Below are 19,761 nucleotides of genomic sequence, written 5' to 3'. Positions count from 1 at the left end.
AGGTTACTCCTCATTTCAAGAAAGACAGACCCAGACTGTCTAGCTTCTCATGATAGGATGATCTCTCATTCAAGGGCTGAGCCTGATGAATCTCCTTGTATTGCCTCTAAACATTTTTAGATAGGGGTACCAAAACCAAAAAAGGTTTAGCAATGATTACAGCATCACATTATTACAATACCTCAAAATTCCATAACTTACATTCAAGTCTTTAAATTACCGCACAACTGTCTCTATTCAGAACATACTCGAGCACCTGTGGAAAGCCCCCAGTGTACCTGCAGATACTGCGAGCTCTTTATCTGGCACGGACGTAACCCGGGAAGAGGAGCAGGTAGTTGGCTCTGGTAGACACTGCAAAGGCCCACTGCTCAGTCCTATGAATGGCCAGCTTGTCCAAGCCCAGGGACAAACTGACCAGGAGATTGCCTGGCTGACCCATCCCTCCACATTATGTGACTGAAGATCAAGAGGGTGAGGCTTAAGTGCAGCCCGAACTTGAGGATTAGCCCCTTCAGATACCCAATTAGAGACTGCAGCCTCCAGTTTTATACATAAAACAGCAACTCTTTCCGGCCACAGAAATAGCAGGTGGTGGGGAGTTTGTAAACCAAGTGCGGTGCTTGGTAAAACTCCCCACCTCAGGTCCCCAATATTAAAGGAGAAGACACAAAGAGACTTCCATTGGGGGTCCTGTCTCATTGTGTGTGCACCCTTAACTCCTGGTGGAGTCATCGGGCGCTGTCATGACAAGCTTTTTTGCAACGATTTTTTTTGGTATGCTCATCGTACGACACGCCTTGGGCATCTGAAACCTGGCAGAGCCCATCCAGCTCCAGGTTTTTTTTTACCAGATCGAGTTGTTAGCTCGACATCCAACCCAGGGATGGATGGAAAGCATGCAAGGGAGCTGGCCAGATTCGAACTCTTGTCCCGAAGTCCAGCGCTGATGCCACTACGCCACCATCCGGCACATCCTGCCTGATTACCGGATGGCAGAACAGAATGCTACACTATGTCCAGACAACGTTGAGGGCAAGGAAGTGTATAGTGTGCAGGAGCAGCCTGAAGCAAGAGCTGCCAACGTACATTATGAAGTGGCACATTGAGTATCTCTGAAATACAGCTCAAGCTTTTGGGACCAGCTCCCGAGAGAGCTTTTGGGGCTTGTGTTCGGTGAGCATTTCTGGCTGAGCAAGGGTTAGCACAGCTGGAATCACTCCACTCTCACAAGATCCCTTGGACAGGATGAGAACCAGACATACTCACATTCCACTGGCAGAGGAACACTTAGACTGGAGATAACTGTGTCCCAGACTCTTAACAGTCGATGGAAGCCAAGCAGCTCTCACAGAGCAGCATGTCTCACTCCAACTCCAAGCACGGCAGCACCTCTACTTCCTTAGGAGTTTGAAGATTTGGCATGACATCCAAAACTTTGACAGACTTCTGTAGATGTGTGGTGTAGAGTATATTGACTGGCTGCATCATAGCCTGATATGGAAATACCAATGCCCTTGAACAGAAAGTCCTCCAAAAAGTAGTGGATACTGTCCAGTCCACCTTGGGTAAAGCTCTCCCCTTCTTTGAGCGCATCTACATTGAACATTGTTGCAGGAAGGCAGCATCCATCATCAGGGACCCCCACCACCCAGGTCATGCTCCCTTCTCGCTGCTGCCATCAGGAAGAAGGATCAGGAGCTTCATGACTCACCACCACCAGGTTCAGGAACAATTATTACCCCTCAACTATCAGACTCCTGAACCAAGGAGGAAAACTTTATTCACCCTTACTGAACCCATCACTGAACTGTTTCCATAACCTATGGACTCACATTCAAGGACTCTTCATCTCATGCTCTCGATATTTATTCACTGGTATTTTTATCTCTTTTGTATTTGCACAGTTATTTTTTGCATATTAGCTGTTTGTCGGCCTCATTGGGTGCGATCTTTCATTGATCCTATTATGCTTATTATTCTGTTATGGACTTACTGAATATGCCCGCAAGAAAGTGAATCTCAGGGTTGTATATAGTGACATGTATGTACTTTAATTATTTCCTTTGAAATTTTTACAATGAAAATTTGCCTTTTGCCTCCTTAATTACTTGTTAGACATCCCTGCTAACTTTTTGTGGAAGTGCCAGAAAGCCTAGATCTCTTTGAGCTTCAGTCGACAAAGTCATTGATGGGGGGCTCATCTAGGAGACTAAGAAGCATGGGGTAGTTTGGTTCAACATTAGCTTACCCGTAGAAGACAGTGGGTAGTGGTTCAATGGGTCTCATTCTGGCTGGTCCATTACTGGTAGTGTTCCATAGAGACCAGTACTGGAACCTCTGTTGTTTGTGAAATACATAAGTCGCATGGTTGAAAATGAGGAGAGGTAGACTGGCAGATTGGCAAGTGACACAATGCTTGGTGGTATTAGGGGTAATGGAGAAGATGGCCAAAGGATACAGCCGGATGTAGAGCAGCTGCACGTATGGTTGGAAAGTATGGAATTAATGGCAGGACTGTTAACAGCACTGATATATAGAGAGATCTTTGGTGTCCAAATCAATAACTGCCTGAAAGTGGTCAATAAAGTAAAGAAGACATATGACACATTGCCTTTATTAATCGAGTCGTTGGGATCAAATATCAGGGAGTTAAGTTGTGACTTTAGGCCGCGTCTGGAGTATTGCATACTACTCTGTTTGCCACATTTTAGGAAGGTATGGAGGTTGTGAAGAGGTTTCAGAAAAGCTTCACAAGCAAGCAGCTTCGATTAGAAGGCAGATGACAGAAGGAGTGGTTGGACATATAGGGTGGTTTACTCTGAAATGGCAGAGAGTAAGAGGAGTTTTGATAAACTTGATATGCCTATAAAATCAATATCTTTTTCCCTGCATCAAAATGTTTAATACTAGGGAGCATGCATTTAGGAGAGATGGGGAAAGTTTAAAGGAATGTGTGAATGAAGTTTGTTTTATTGTAGTGGTAGGTGCCTGGAATGCATTGCCAGAATGGTGGTGGAGGCAGATACGATAGAGCTGTAGGCAGAAGGAAGTAAGTTTCATTAGCTTAGTTTGGCACATTATTGGTGGGCTGAAGGGCCTGTTCCTGTTCTGTTTTATTTCTTTATTTTAAAGATACAGTGCAGAACAGATCCATCTGGCCTAGTGAGCTATGTGGCCCAGCAACACACCTACTTCACACTAGCCTAGCCATGGGACAGTTTACAATGATCAATTGATCTGCTTACCAGTATGTCTGTAGAATGTGGAACGAAACTGGGGAATCCGGAGGAATCCTCCACATGCGCAGGTAGAAGCGTACAAACAAACCTCTTGCAGATGACATTGGAATTGAACTCTGAACTTCAATGTCCTGAGCTGTGCTACCGTGACGCCCGTGCATTTCAAGCATTAGCAATCTCTTTCAATTTGCATGATATCCCACCTTTTGATTCCTCTTGCCAAAGTGCATGGCGTCACACTTCCCCACATGTGCCTGTTCACTCAGTCTATCTATTACCCTTTGCGAAATGACAATTTCATCACCACATGCTCTTCCACATTCCTTTGTTTCATTGGTTGATTTGGAACCCGTGCTTTCCTTTCCTGTTTGCAGGTCATTTATATGAACAATTGTCGGCCAGGAACTGATCCCTAGGGCAATTATCTAGTTAAATCCTGTAAGAGGCTTATTGATTCCAACTCTTTATTTTCTATTTGGCAGCCAGTTTTCAACTCACTCTAGCACACTTCCTCTGATATCTTGGGCCTTTAATTTATGCACCAGCCTTGTGATTTGAACACAGACTGTTTCCATGTTTTGACTCCAATTACACTGGACAGCAATTTTTTTTTCGAAAGTGTTACTTCCTCAGAATTTCTTTTTCTGTTTATGATAGACCACTTGAAGCTGAACACAAAAATAATTTCAGAATACTTGTATCACTTAGGAATTTGTAGGAACAAGAAATTAACTTTTATTGAATATTATATGTTTAATTGCATGATGGTGTTGAGGCTTTGCAACAGTTCAACTAAGCTAAAAACATTTTTTTGATGATTTTCATTTGTACTTGGTGTCTGAGACTTCTTGCTTAAGTGTCCAACAATAATCAGCCAGCATTGATGGATTCCAGTTGCCCTGATACCATTTCTCCATGACCGCGATGTCCTGGTGAAACGTTTCACAATTCTCATCACTGACTGAAGTTGCTCTCTAGTTGCCAAGAAAATTTTCCACAACATCCTTGAATGCCTTCCATGTGATTTTCTTCAGTCCCACTAGAAGCTCTTTGAATTGCCTGTCATCCACAATAGGTCAACGGCAGACGCAATCTCAATGGCTCTCCACGTGGCTTTAGACCACCTGGACAACACAACCACCTACATCAGAATGCTGTTCATTGACTATAGCTCAGCATTTAATACCATTATTCCCACAATCCTGATTGAGAAGTTGCAGAACATGGGCCTCTGTACCTCCCTCTGCTATTGGAACCTCGACTTCCTGACTGGAAGACCACAGTCTGTGCGGATTGGTGATGGCATATCCTCTTCGCTGACAATTAACACTGGCACACCTGAGGGGTGTGTGCTTAGCCTACTGCTCTACTCTCTATATATAACTGTGTGGCTAGGCATAGCTCAAATATCATTTGTAAATTTGCTGATGATACAACCACTGTTGGTAGAATCTCAGGTAGTGACGTGAGGGCGTACAGGAGTGGGATATGCCAGCTAGTGGAATGGTGCCACAGCAACAACCTGGCACTCAATATCAATAAGATGAAAGAACTGATTGTGGATTTCAGGAAGGGTAAGATGAAGGAACACATACCAATCCTCCTAGAGGGACCAGAAGTGGAAAGAGTGAGCAGCTTCAAGTTCCTGGGTGTCAAGATCTCTGAGGATCTTACATGGTCCCAACACATTGATGTAGTCATGAAGAAAGCAAGACAGCGGCTATACTTTATTAGGAGTTTGAAGAGATTGGTGTGTCAACAAATAAACTCAAAAACTTCTGTAGTTGTACGGTGGAGAGCATTCTGACAGGCTGCATCACTGTCTGGTATGGGGGGGGGGGCTACTGCACAGGACCGAAAGAAGCTGTAAAAGGTTGTAAATCTAGTCAGCTCCATCTTGGATACTAGCCTACAAAGCACCCAGGACATCTTCAGGGAGCGGTGTCTCAGAAAGGCAGCGTCCGTTATTAAGGACCTCCAGCACCCAGGGCATCCCCTTTTCTCACTGTTACCATCAGGCAGGAGGGACAGAAGCCTGAAGGCACACACTCAGTGATTCAGGAACAGCTTCTTCCCCTCTGCCATCCAATTCCTAAATGGACATTGAATCTTGGACACTACCTCATTTTCTTTTAATATACAGTATTTCTGTTTTTGCACATTTTAAAAAATCTATTCAATATATGTAATTGATTTACTTTATGTATTATTACTTTTATTTTATTTTTTTTCTCTCTGCTAGATTATGTATTGTATTGAACTGCTGCTGCTAAGTTAACAAACTTCATGTCACAAGCTGGTGATAATAAATCTGATTCTGATGACCTGTTTGATTTGTGGATCAGCAAAAATGCCTTCAGTTATTCTGACTTGAATTATGAATTGTAGTAACAAATATAGGTGATTAAAAAAATGGTGCTTGATAGAGAAATTTATTGGCGAATTTCATGATCAGCAACCCAAAATCCCTATGATACACCCTGAAGTATTCAGGAAGCAAAATCTTTGTTGTCAAGTGTTATCTGCTGTCTTTATACCACAACTCAGCAATGCTTTAGTGCTTTCCTTGATTAACACCTGCACCCCACCTCCTTTGCTTCTGGCCTGTTGTCTTGGGACAGTGTAAAACCAGGAGCACTGAGCGCTCGCTCCCTGTCACCCCTCAGCCGCATTTCTGTAATAGTTATTACACCAAGCTGTATGTTGCTGTCCATATCATTAGCTTGTCTGTTTTGTTATAAATGACATTAATTGCCCCAAGCTCCTCATAATCCTTCAGCGGAACCTGCTTCCTTGTGCTTCCCAAGTGGTTGGTGCTCATGTGGACCATGACCACTGATCCTCCCCCTCCTCCATTCCAGAGGAGGCAGCACAGCTTTAAGTGCAGAGAGCTGTGTACCTTTCCCTAACTCTGCGACTACACCATTTCTCTTCTCTCTCCCCATCCACTTGAATGGCTTCCTGTGCTGTGGTGCTGTGGTGCTGTGGATAGTTTGAACATCCTCTCCCGCAGACCCTACCTTTACGCTAACTGCAAGAAAGAGGCCAGGTCATAACAGGAGCCAAAGGAATGGCAGATGGTTTACATAAAGATTTTGCATCAGTCATAATCATGGGCACTGTTGTCCAATATTTTATCTGTTACGGTTCAGATTTTTACAAGTTTTTAAGAATAAATTTTGCAGCTTTTAATCAGTTCTTTGGAATTGGCCCAACTGTTGTCTCAGGGATATTTTCAGTGTCCTCCATGGAGACAACTGATGCAACAATTTGATTTAACATAACTCATTTCTTTGTTTCCTGCTATTAATTAACCAGTTCAGCCTCTAGATGACCCACTTACCTTGGCTAACTCCTTATTTATCTATCCATGGCAGCCTCTTACTGTTGTTTGACATTACGCAAATGTTTACTCTCAAAAATCAATTTTCCCCTGTATGGTTTAGTCCTTTGCTGCAAGATCCTACAAACTTCTCAATCCTCTGGCCCACCACCAGTTCTTGCTACTTTGTGTATAGTTACAAGAGACTGAAGATGCTAGAATCTGGAACGATAAGCAATTTGCTGGAGGTACTCAGTGGATTGTGCAGCATCTGTGGGTGGGGAGGAATTAAACACCAGTTCCAGTACATTGTTTGTTGCTATTTTGTATTGCCCGCTTTTCATTTAAATCTTATTCTTGACCATGAGGGTTAACACAGCTTGTGCCTCTTCTCATGAAATCCTTCTTTCTAGTTGCATTAAATTTCTACAGAGTGTTGTGGACTGGCTGTTTGAATATCGTCCATTGATCATCTTCTGACCTGTAGCTCATCTTAGTTTCCCAGCCTGCCTTGGTCAACTCCACCTTCACACCATAGCCTGCATCTAGAATTCTTTCATAATGTGGTCTCTGCCTCTTTGGGAATCTTTAACCACAAATCTCTTACCAATTTTTCCTCAATATTCATGACCAAATATCAAATCTTTTCCTGAGTAGGCTCCATAACATACCGTTCTTGGAAGCAATCACTGATGCACTGCACAGATTCTTCTACGATACACTTGCCAGCTTGGTTCATTCCATCATCCTGTTGATTAAAATGTCCATGAGAATCAAACATGTCCTAGATATTTCCCCATTTATACTATATCCAATGGAAAAGTCACACTTTGGGGATCTATAGACTACCACTATCCATGGAATCTTACTTCCTGATTCGTGATTTAGTCCAAACTGATTCTCCATCAATATCCATGGCATTTGTATATTGACTTAGCATTCTTCTGAATCCTCCTTTGTTTTGCAATGTACCTTGCCTTCTTTCCCTTTTGGCCTCTTTTGGAACATTGTCTAACCTGGAGTGTTGAGCACCTAGTACTTGTCACCAAGGAACCAAGTGTCTGCAATAGCCATCAGATTGTTGTTCTTAAATATTGGTGCTAAATGTTAGAAACAGGAATAGCCAAGAACGACAAGTCATTGCAACTCAAACATGAGATTCTGCAGATGCTGCCTGACTCAGCAAGTTAGGCAGCATCTTTTGGGGGGGTGGGGGGGTGGGATAAATGATGAAGTTTTCAACTATTTAATCCCGTCCATAGATGCTGTCTTGTTTGAGTTCCTCCAGAATTTTGTGTGTGTTGCTCATTGCAACTCATGTTTGCAGTTTTTAAAAATTTTCCCATTGGTTGATTATTGAATTCAGGAGGGGGAAAACCAGAGGTCCATGAGCCAGTCCTCATCAGACCATCAGAGGTGGGGAGGATCAACAACTTTAAATTCCTTGATGTTATCGTTATGATGAATATTCCCTGGGCCCAGCATGTAAGTGAAATTACAAAGAAAGCACAGCAGTGCCTCTACTTCCTTAGGAGTTTGTGAGTATTTGCCATGACATTCAAAAACTTCGACAAACTTCTATAGATGTGTGGTGGAGAGTATATTGAGAGTATATAGCCTAGTATGGAAACACCACTGTCCTTGAACAGAAAATCCTACAAAATGCAGTGGATACGCCCCAGTCCATCACAGGTAAAGACCTCCCCAGCATTGAGCACATCTACACGGAGCGTTGTCGTTGGAAAGCAGCATTCATCATCAGGGACCCCCACCATCCAGGACATGCTGTCTTCTCGCTGCTCCATCAGGAAGGTGCAGGAGCCTCAGGACTCAGACACAGTCATTACCCCTCAACCATGAGGCTCTTAAAGCAAAGGGGATAACTTTAGTCAACTTCACTTGCTCCATCATTGAAATGTTCCCACAACCTGTGGACTCACTTTCAAAGACTCTTCGTCTCAAGCTCACAATATTTATTGCTTACTTATTTGTATCTGCACAGTTTGTTGTCTGTTGCACACTGGTTTAATGTCTACGTTTGTGTGGTCTTTCATTGGTTCTGTTATGCTTATTATTCTATTATGGATTTATTGAGTATGCCTGTAAGAAAATGAATCCCAAACTAGTATATAATAACATGCTAATAAATTTACTTTGAGCTTTGAATTCTGAAAGGAGTGAAGCCCTGCTTTGTTCTCTGGTGTTTCCCCTTCACAGTAACATTATAGTTTGATTATAGTAGGTTTCAGTTTTTTAGCATGGACCTGCTAGTGGGGATACATTGGTTCCTGCTCTGCAAATGCACCACTTTATCTCCACAGTATGATGAAGCTGTTTCATTATTTCCCTTTTTTTTGGTTGTACAGACAGCTGTTAGTGTCTTGCAGGGTTTTATCCATGGTGGACTGAGGGACCTTAATGATAATTTGTCCCCAGATGTGGGCATGTGCTTTCATGATGTGGAGCTCCTAATGTGCAGCAGAGGTGCACCAAAGCTTAGTAAAACACTTAATCCTGCCGGGTGTGTATATGGGGCTTGGAGAGAAGGGTTCTGTTCATCATCAACTGTGTGAATTAAAGTTACTTCTCAGTGTACTGTTTTATCCACCTTAACTATAACATCTTTCAGAGTGTTATCAAGGAGTGTTAGTGATCCTGACCAAAACTCAGTTCTTCTGTTTCTAGAGCACTTCATCTACCAGCTCCCTCAGAATAGATTGGTTTGTCTGTGTCAGTGCCGTGCATCCACCCAGCTCCCCCAGAATAGTTTGGTTGGTCTGTGTCAGTGTCATGCATTCACTCAGCTCCCCCGGAATAGATTGGTTGGTCTGTGTTAGTGCCGTGCATCCATGGCATCTTTGTTTCGCTTGTGGAAAATGGTATTTTCATCTCTCTGCAAACACTAATAAGATTCTTTCAACCAAGTTCTGTTTCGCCAGACCATCTTTGTCCAATAGAGGCTGATATTCTGTATAATCTGCTATAATTATTGGTAACTCTAGTCTGTGACTATCACAGCACTCTATGCGTGGCATCAGTCCTAAGACGATGTATGACCTCCAACCCCAACACACACAATATGGTATAAAGCACAAAAGCTAACTGTCAAGTGCTCATCTGTACTATTTCAGTTCATTAGCCCTTGGTCTATAACTTTGAATCTTTGCCTTGGTGATTCAAGTGTTTTTCCAAATACTTCTAAAATGTGAAAATACATGCTTCCAGCACCACCTCAGGCAATGTGTTTCAGTTTAATGCCATCTGCTGTGTGAAGCTATTTTCCCTTGGATCACCTCTGACCCTCTTACTCCTCTCATAAATCTATGCCCTCTGATATTAAATGTCCCATTATGAGAAGAAGTTTTCTACCATCTAACCTATCTGTGCTGCCTACTTTTAGAGAGAGATGACCGCTCAGCCTTCTTTGCTTTAGTGAATATAAACCAAACCCATCCAGTCTGTTCATAACTGAAATCTTTCATCCCAGGCACCTTCCTGGCCATCAGGCTTCACTACGGAAGACACGAGCAGTATGCCACAAATTCGAGAGTGGCAGGGGGCAGAAGTAAGTGTTGTTCCTTCCTTACTAGGGAAAAGGTGGTTGGGAAGCTGAAAGGTCGGAAGGTAGATAAGTCACCTGGACCAGATGGACTACACCCCAGGGTTCTGAAAGAGATTATTTCAAAGGTTTATTTATTATCAAAGTATGCAACTCTGAAATTCTTCTTCTCTAGGTAGCCATGAAACCAAGAAGGAAAGAAAGGCAGCTTGATCCTCAATCCCCAAATCCCACCACCCTTCACAAAAAAAAAACAAAACTGGACCAAGCATATCAATCCCTAATTCCCTCCTTCCCGCACAAAAAGAACAAGCAAAACGTAACGGCGTGTCGACCCCCAAATCCCCCTGCCCCGCAAAAAACTAAGAAAGAAAGATCGGGTGAAAAACATGATGTAAAAACCAGAAGACTGGGAAAAAAAGTATATAGTCCAAATTCAGATGCAATATGCAGAAAACCTGGGGCACAGCGGCAGGCACTGTCATCTCTGGTAGTAGAGCGATCAAAAAGCAGGTAGCCGGTGCTCAAGTTCTGCATTCACTTCATTGCTTCAATCTCCCTTGTTGCTTTAATCGGTGAAATGAAGTCAGACATTGGCTTGTGTCCCGTCTCGCAGCCTACTAACCATGAGATTTCAGGCACGTTTCCTCTGTCTCCCAAAATCCTCGGAGACTGCAGAGCACTGAAGCACCTAAGCGATCTCTAAACTACCACTTTCGGCTCAGTGATTCAATCTCCCTCGTTGCTTTAAATGGCGAACAATGGAAGCTTTAATTGGCAAAATTGAGTTGAATATCAGTTTGTACTCCGTCCCACAGCCCACCCACCATGAGGTTTGCGCACGCTGCCTCTGTCTCCTGGAATCCTTCAGAGACTGCAGAGTGTTGGAACAACCAAATGACATCCAAACAGCAAATCACAGACTCCATCATTTCCAGAATCACATCCAAGATGAAAAACAAATGCAAAATACATAAAAGAAGTGAAATATATGGTTTTGTGATTTATCCAGAAGATGCCTTTAGAAGGACTGTTGTACGCAATGCAGGATTATGGAGGCATTAGTGATAATCTTTCAAGAATCAATAGTTTCTAGCACAGTTCTAGTAGACAGAAAAATTGCAAATATCACTCTACTCGTAAAGAAGGGAAGGAGACAGAAGAAAGGAAATGAGCCTGACTTCAGTAGTTGGGAAGATGTCAGAGTCCATTATTAATGATGAGGTTTCCAGGCACGTGGAAGCACATGATAAAATAGGCCAAAGTCAGCATGGTTTCCTTAAAGGGAAATCTAGCCTGACAAACCTGTTGGAATTGTTTGAGGAAATAACAGATAGGATAGATAAAGGAGAGTCAGTGGATGTTGTTTACTTGGATTTTCATAAGGTGCCATGCACAAAACTGCTTAACAAGATAAGAGCCCATGGTATTGCAGAAAAGGTACTAGCATGGATAGAAGATTGGCTGACTGGCAGGAGGCAAAAAGTGAGAATAAGGCCACTAGTGACTATCTGGTGACTAGTGTTCCACAGGGGTCGGTGTTGGGACTGCATTTCATGTTATATTTGAATGATTTGGATGATGGAATTGATGGGTTTCTGGCCAGGTTTGCAGATGATATGAAGATAGGTGGAGGGGCAAGTAGTGTTGAAGAAGCAGGGAGTTTGCAGAAGGACTTGGACAGATTGGAATAATGGGCAAAGAAGTGGCAGGTGGAATATAGTGTAGGGAAGTGTTTGGTAGGAGGAATAAAGGCATAGACTATTTTCTCAACAGGGAAAAATTTCAGAAATCAGAGGTGCAAAGGGACCTGGGACTCCTTCTGCAGGATTCCCGTAAGCTTAACTTGCAGGTTGAGTTGGTGGTAAGGAAGACAAATGCAATTTTAGCATTCATTTCAAGTGGAGTAGAATATAAGGCAAGGATGGAATGCTGTGGCTTTATAAGGCATTGGTCAGACCGCACTCGAGGTACTGTAAGCCGTTTTGGGCCTCTTATCTAAAAATGTGCTGGCCTTGGCAAGTGTTCAGGGGAGGTTCAAAAGACCGATTCTGAGAATGAAAATGTTAACTTATCAAGAACGTTTGATGGCTCTGGACCTGTACTCACTGGAGTTCAGAAGAATGAGGGGATATCTAATTAAAACCTATTGAATGTTGAAAGGTCTGGATAAAGTGAATGTAGGGAGGATGTTTCCTATAGTGGGGAAGTCTAGGACCAGAGGACATAGCCACTGACTAGAAAATGTGTCCATTTGGAACAGAGATGAGGAGGAGTGTATTTAGCTGGAGGGTAGTGAATCCGTGGAATACATTGCCACAGGAGGCTGTCGTAGCCAAGTCATTGAACAGGGTTTGATAGGTTCTTGATTAGTCAGAGCATCAAAGGTTATGAGAAGGCAGGAGAATGGGGTTGAGAGGGATAATAAATTCGCCATGATGGAATGGTGGGGCAGACTTGATGGGCCGAATGGTGTAATTCTGCTCCTGTGTCATATGGTCTTATGAAACCCCTCTGTATCATCTTCAGAGCTGTACACAACACTCCAGGTGTGGCCTAACCAACATTTCATAGAATTGCACCCAGCCCTCATATTGTGTTCTGCACCCTGGATAATGAAGCCTGTCTGCTCTATGTCTTAGATACTACCCAACTCAGTGGCAATTGGGCATGGGAAGTAAGTGTTGATATCACCAACGATGAATGAACAAAGAACTTAAAACATCATTGGAGTAAATCTTTAGCCTGCTTTCCTCCATGCAGTAAGTGATAGAGCTGGCTAATATACTTGTCATTCCCCACATGGGGCAGCCGGTCAGGATGCTAATCAATATTTGGACCACCTGAAGGATATGGCGAACTTAACTCTCGAGAGTGCAGATACAGCTGTTACCGGGACAGCAAGTCACCGGGTGCCAATGCTGCATTACCTGTGCTCAGCTCCATTGCTCTGCGCTGGTTAAAGCGATGAGCAAGATTAAAGCAAAGTGGAAAATGAACAGGTGCTCTTCTCAGTGCCAGCCAAAATCCCCCACCTGAGGCCGTCCTGTCTGTCTGCATTTGACACGTTTACTTCTCTTCTCACTACTACAGTCGGGCAGAAGGTGCAGGAGTCTTGGTCCTACACTGCCAGGTTCGAGAGCAGTTGTTCCCCTACAGCCATCGGGCTCCTGGACCGGCTTCACTCATCTCAGCACTGAACTGACTTTGCTTTCAGGACTGTGCAGCTCATGCCGACATATTACTGTATTTGTTTACTTTTTTTAACTATTTGCTCAATTTGTCCTGCTTTTGCACTTTGGATGTTTGTTGTATGTGTGTGTTTGTGGATCCCGTTAGTTCCCACTACATTGGTGGCTTGCACAGGATGGAATCTCTGGCATTCATGGCTGCCATCTCCATGCAAGTCTCAATCTTATCTTGCAGTCAAACGTAAGACCCTAGCTGAATTCTTTTCTCCACAAACCACACACAGATCTGCCTCTATATAGCGATGATGACGACTGGTTCTTCACTTGTGAAGATCAGGAGGGAAGAAGAGACCGATGGCATGATGGTTGATGACTGTAAAGATCTCTATATATGTAATCTAAAACTCTCCGAAATTGCAGTGATTGATAGGCTGTTCGGAGCAAGGACACAACCAGTCACCGGGACCCCAACTTCTCTTTGTCCGTGTCACATTTATAGCTTGCCACAAGGTTAGATGCCTGTAAACTGAGGTACTCCCAACTTCCGAACCACCTCTTCAAAGGGATGTCTTCAGCTTTCCACCGATAATAAGTGAGAATTGGAGACTTGGTTTCTGCAAACAACATAACTTGCATTTTCTCACCATGACATTCACCATGCTCTCAATGCCATCTAACACACTGAGAATGTCTTCCCCCTTCCCAGTCCTGAAGAAGGGTCTTGGCCTGAAATGTCGACTGTTTATTCATTTCCATAGATGCTGCCTGACCTGCTGAGTTCCTCCAGCATTTTGTGTGTGTGTTGCCAGTGAGTGTGCCCTGCCCTGTGTGACACACTGACACTATTGCTTTGTTCCTGAGGTGTTACTGTAAAGCTGTTTGGTGTTTCTCTGAGGTCTGTTGTTACTTTTGGATGGGTTGGTCCATCAGTAACAGTGGAACATAAAGGAACAAGGTTATCGCATTAAATGTTACACCTGGGCTATCAAACCATTGGAAAGTTTCATTATGATTAATCAAGCAGCTTTTAAAAACATGAGTAAATTCTGATCTTTGTTGCAATATAAAACTACTGCAGAATGCCAATACTTTTGAATAGTACAGAAACAAAACCATTAAAACCTTTTAAGTATCTATGTCAGCTTTTGGCATTGAAGGATACTGGTAAATAAATAAAGAAGTACTGGTAAATGGGATTACTGTGCATGGGTACATGATGGTCAGTCTGGATGTGGTGGGCCAGAGGGCCTGTTTGTGTTGTATGACTGTTTTTGAGAAGGGGAGAGGGAGTTGGTGGGGAACGGTGTATGAATGCTATGTCAGAGAAAGGAGGAGGAAAGTGTGGATCCGGTGGGGCCCAGGCCTAATCAGTGTTTGAGACTGAGTGCTTTGAACCTAGTCACTACCTTCACTTGAGTCAGCCCTTCTTTCCTTTGTCTTTCTTCTTATCTGCCCCATTTCTCTCCCTACTGTAACTTGCCCCTTCCCCAAAACTGATTTCCCTCAGCTCTGTCTCACCCTTTTCTAATTCCTCCCTCCCTGCTTCTCACTTTCTCTTTCCCTTCCATTTCCTCTAGCCTCTTTTTATTTCTTCCAGTATCCCCTCCCTACTTGCTCTTCCAGTCCCTCCCTCTCACTTTCTGACCCTTTCATTCCCCCTTCCACTCCCTTATTCTCCACCCCTTGCAACCCCACCCCCTCACGATCTCACCCTTTCTCAGTTCCCTTTTTTTACAGCTGTTCACCAACCACTGTCCCTGCTCACTCTCCATTCACCATCCTTGGTAGCGCATCACCATTCGTTCATCCTGCTACTCCCTGCCCTGAAGCACTGTGAAAACTGTAGTGGTTCAAGAAGGGAACTGACCCTCACCTTCTCAAGGACATTAAGCACTGGCAACAAGCACTGGTATTTCAGGAATGTGCATGTCCCAACGTGCAGTAAATTCACCGAATGCCAGGCCTGATCTGTGTTTCCTTACTTGATGTGCGTTCACTGAGATAATGATGTCCCAGGCCCTGTTGTTGAGCTTGTGTGAGTGAAATGATTGATAGCTTCTCCAGTTCCTCTGTCAAATAGCTGAAGAAGTTTTCCCTTCAGTCAGCAGTGTGGCTGAGGCTTTGACAGGAAGCTGAGTGATGTTTGTTTGAAAGGTTTGCAATGTGCAGAGAGCGCAGTCTTCACTTGTGGTCATACAGGAGACTTTCTGATGCATCTGGTTGAGTGCCGTCCCAATTAGTTTGCAAATGTCAGGGAAAACTTTGCAGTAGGATGTTTTCATCCATCCACTCTGTGAATTAAATGACAATACAGTTCCAGCCAGGCTGGGTGAACTCACACCAGCTGTGAACTTATAAGGTAGATGTCGCAAATTTTAGGGCATGTTGTACATGTTAAAACTCACCAGCAAATCGGTACAGATTGCAGGAAGTGTTACTGAGTGTATTTAGAAAAGTTAAGCACATAATCTTATGCACATGAAATGACTGTAGCAAATTACCGTTTCTGCTCTGCAGATGTTTGGTATATCAGCTTCTTGTTGGCCGTTACTTCCTTGGCTTTTCCTGGGGTGGAGAATCTCAGTTTCAGGAGCAGCAAATCTTCTTGCATTTATCCAGCATGCAGTGCAAACATCCGTGTTTAAGCTTGAAGGCTCTGTGGGCTATGACAATGACCGATCTGACTGCTTGGGCCGGGCTAGGTGCTGTGGCTCACTGCTGTGTGTTTACACAGTCTGCCTGGTGTGGGATTTCCAGCCCTGTTCCTGAGACCAGAACTGAGTGATGGAGCCAAGGCAAATCACTGCTGGAAGTCTGAAACAAAACCAGTAGACACTAGTCAGGTTGCTTCTCTGTATCGAGAACCAGATCTCACTCTCCATCAGAACCGCAAACATTATGAAATTATGAAAGCAGCACAAACCCGTCACTTGTCTGTGATGAATGCATTGTCTGTCACTCCACTGTCTCATTTCCTGGAGAATTTTCTGTTTGTTTGAAATCCTGATATACCTCAAGATGTTCCAAGGTACCTTACATCTAGTCTAGCACATAGGGATGGCAAGGCATGCAGCCAATTTGTGCACAGCTGTGAGATTTTTAACATTTTTATTTACAGGCACTAGGGATCACAGGCTAGGGAGGGGGCAGTGTTTATTGCCCATCCCTATTAATCTCCTAAGAAACCCTGACGACCACATAGATACAGGCCAATGACTTTACCCGTCCTCACTGTTCCTAGTTGCCTGCACTAGGTCCCTCTCCTACTATTTCAGTGCCTGCTCTAAATCTCACTTAAAGGTAGTGCTTGTTCCTGATTCCACTTCCTCCTCTGGCAAAGTATTCCAGTTATTAACCACTCTGCAAAAATCCCTTTTTAAAACTCCTTCCTCTCACTTTTAAACCTGTACTCTCATGATACCCCTACCTCGGGAGGAAAAAAATTTTCACCATAAACCCTATGTCTTTCATCTTATAAAGCTCCATCAGGTCACCCTCAGCCTCCTTTGCTCCAAGGAAATCGAGCCCTGCCTGTCCACTCTCTCCTCATGACTAAGGTCCTCCAATCCAAGCAACATCCTGGTGAATCTCCTCTGCACTCTCTCCAGCAGATTCACACCCTCCCTATAGTGTGGTGACCAGAAATGCACACAGCACTATATTGTCCACTTATCGTCTGTGCCATACCTAAGAAAGCAAGCATGCTTCTACACCACCCTACCTACCTGTGTTGCCACTTACGAAGAAAGCACAGCAGCACCTCTACTTCTTTGGGAGTTTACGAAGAATTGGCATGATATCTAAAACTTTGACAGAAACTTCTATCGATGTGTAATGGGGGGTATATTGACTGGCTGCATCACAGTCTGGTATGGAAATGTCAATGGCCTTGAATGGAAAATCCTACAAAAAGTAGTGGATATGGCCCAGTCCATCACAGGCAAGTCCCTCCCCATCGTTGAGTACATCTACATGAAATGTTGTTGCAGGAAAACAGCATCCATCATCTGGGACTCCCAGCACCCAGAACATGCTTTCTTTTCACAGCTGCCATCAGGAAGAAGGTACAGGAGCCTCAGGACTCACACCATCAGGTTCAGGAACAGATACATGTATTACCCCTCAGGCTCCTGAACCAGAGGGGATAATTTCACTCAACTTAACTTGACTCATCATTGAAATGCTCCCACAGCCTATGGACTCACTTTCAAGGACTCTTCATCTCATGTTCTCAATATTTATTGCTTATTTATTATTATTATTAATTCTTTCTTTTTGTATTTGTACAGCTTGTGCCTTTGGCATACTGGTTGAACACCCATGTTGATGCGGTTTTTCCATTGACTCTATTGTGGTTATCATTCTGTTATGGATTCATTGAGTATTCCTGCAAGAAAATGAATCTCAGGGTTGTATATGGTGATGTATATGTACATTGATAATGAATTCACTTTGAGGGGCTGATCCATTCTCTGAAGATTGCATCAAGCTCTGCATTCATCTAGTAGAGTGTATGCCATTAATATCCTTGTAGGTAACAGAAAAGCTTGGAGTATTATGAGTCGAGTCAGCTGGTCTTTGACCTGTTCTTGTAGCCATGTTATTTAGTGGTCTTGCTGAGTTTCTGTCAATTGATGAAGGTAGACTTGATAATGGCATTGGAGGTCCAAATCAGGTCATTCAATTCTCAGACCATTGCCTGGCACTTTTGGGGCCCAATTGTTATTTGACACTGCGCAGCTGTTATATTGGTTTTGTGGCATGAAGGCATGGGTGCTTCATTGTCTCAGGAGTTGTGCATGGAGTGGAACGGTAAGCAATCTTCAGTCAGCATCCCGCTTCTGACTGAAAGGCCAAGAGGGTGGTGGATGGGATTGTTGTGTGTATGTGCGCCAGTGAGAGTCTGTACCCCAGTACGTGCACATGACAGACAGAGGCTCTTTTTGTGTTGAACTAATCACCTTGAATTAACCACATTTGGCCCAGCTAGTGTTGGTGTAGTGGCATCAGTACGGAACTTCAAGGCAGATGGTGCTGAGTTCGAATCCGGCTGGGTCCCAACCTCGGCAGCAGCAGTATCTGTGCGGAAGAACGGCCAAGCAATCTACCACAATTCTTGCCATGGAAACCCTATGGACAACTACAGTATCTATAGGGTCACTATGAGTCAACAATGACTCGACGGCACTCCACAACAGCAACAATCACATTGATAACTCTTGGGCGACTTGTGCGAGGGAGGCATTTTACTACAACATGGCTCCATGGTGTGGGCACCCTCAGTCCTACCCAGGCTATTCCTGCCAACCCCTGCCAGGCTCTTTGAGCATACTGCTCCCATCTGTAGCTCTGCTGCCATAGGGCCACGTCTCGTGGAGTTTCTATGCCGTAGTTCCCAAGGTCAGGATTGAACCTCTGGAGCTGTGAGGCAGGAGTTCTACAAACTGTGCTACAGTGCTTCCACATTATCTGCTCCTAATAAAGCAGCGATGAGCAAACTATGGCTTCCTTTTGAGGATAACAATGAGTTAGAGAACAGAAGGCGGGCATTGCTGAGCTACCTCTGCTCGGCGCACTCTGCAGTTATGGTTGCTCTGTAAAACTCCATTCCAGTCCCTGCAGCTTCTGAAATAAGATTGCTGGAGACACTCATCTGCTAGGGGAAACACTGCTTGATCCAGCTGAGCATTTTTGGCATTTTCTGCTTTGATTTCAGATTTCTAGAATCTGCAGGTTATTCTACTTTTTAGCTTGCCAGTATCTGTTGGCTGCTCTGTTCATGCATGTTAAAACAAACTTGTGAAGGGAGTTATAAGGTGTGAAAATTGCAAAGCCTGTGGAACTGTTTCTCAGGAAAAGGTGCAGTGTGTTACAGCAGCACTGATGTTGGGAAGATAGGAAGGCTTTGTGAGCTGTTTGGCTGGCCTGCCTGTGTGAATACCAACACTCGAGAGTTTATTCTTTGAATGAGTTAGAGCTGTCATGGTATTTTGAGTGATTACTGGAGCTGACCATGGCCATGTTTACCAGCTGGATATCTTGCAGCAAGATCATACAAGCATGCTGGTCACATTGTGGAATTTTGCTTTCAAGCAATCTGGGACCTGTGCCAAATGCCTGCGACTGGCCTGGAGTCACAGACTGACTGTTGGTGACTAACTTCTGCTTAACTTCTTGTAATTTAACTATTTAGATATAAGTATGTGTGTGTATATGTATGTGTGTGTGTGTGTGTGTGTGTGTGTGTTATTTATTTATTTTAGAGTTTTTTTTTCTCTCTATTACCATGTGTTGCATTGTACTGTTGCCACAAAGTTAACAAATTCCATAACATATGCTGGTGATATTAAACCTGATTTTGATTCTGAATAAGAGAAAAAGAGCAATGTCTACCAGGACGAAATGGTGCTGTAGATTCACACTGAGAATGAACAAATTCACAGATTA

The 19,761-nt window shown here is 43.6% G+C and overlaps 1 protein-coding gene across 2 annotated transcripts in view; it reads left to right on the top strand.

Moving 5' to 3' along the window:
- The window catches only part of roraa (RAR-related orphan receptor A, paralog a), a 130,386-nt gene that overhangs the window by 34,096 nt on the left and 76,529 nt on the right, over window positions 1-19,761 (top strand). Inside the window, exon 2 of one of the 2 annotated variants that reach the window (XM_063070971.1) lies at window positions 10,052-10,129. The exons of the other annotated variant lie outside the window; for it this stretch is intronic. Coding sequence (XP_062927041.1) covers window positions 10,052-10,129 — 78 coding nt within the window. The remainder of the gene's footprint in view (window positions 1-10,051; window positions 10,130-19,761) is intronic. 2 annotated transcript variants of the gene reach the window in all.

The sequence above is a fragment of the Mobula hypostoma genome, chromosome 18 (assembly GCF_963921235.1).
Source record: "Mobula hypostoma chromosome 18, sMobHyp1.1, whole genome shotgun sequence".
In the NCBI taxonomy this organism is placed as follows: Eukaryota; Metazoa; Chordata; class Chondrichthyes; order Myliobatiformes; family Myliobatidae; genus Mobula; species Mobula hypostoma.
The sequence above is the reverse complement of the archived record's forward strand: the minus strand, read 5'-3'. Positions and strand labels throughout refer to the sequence as shown.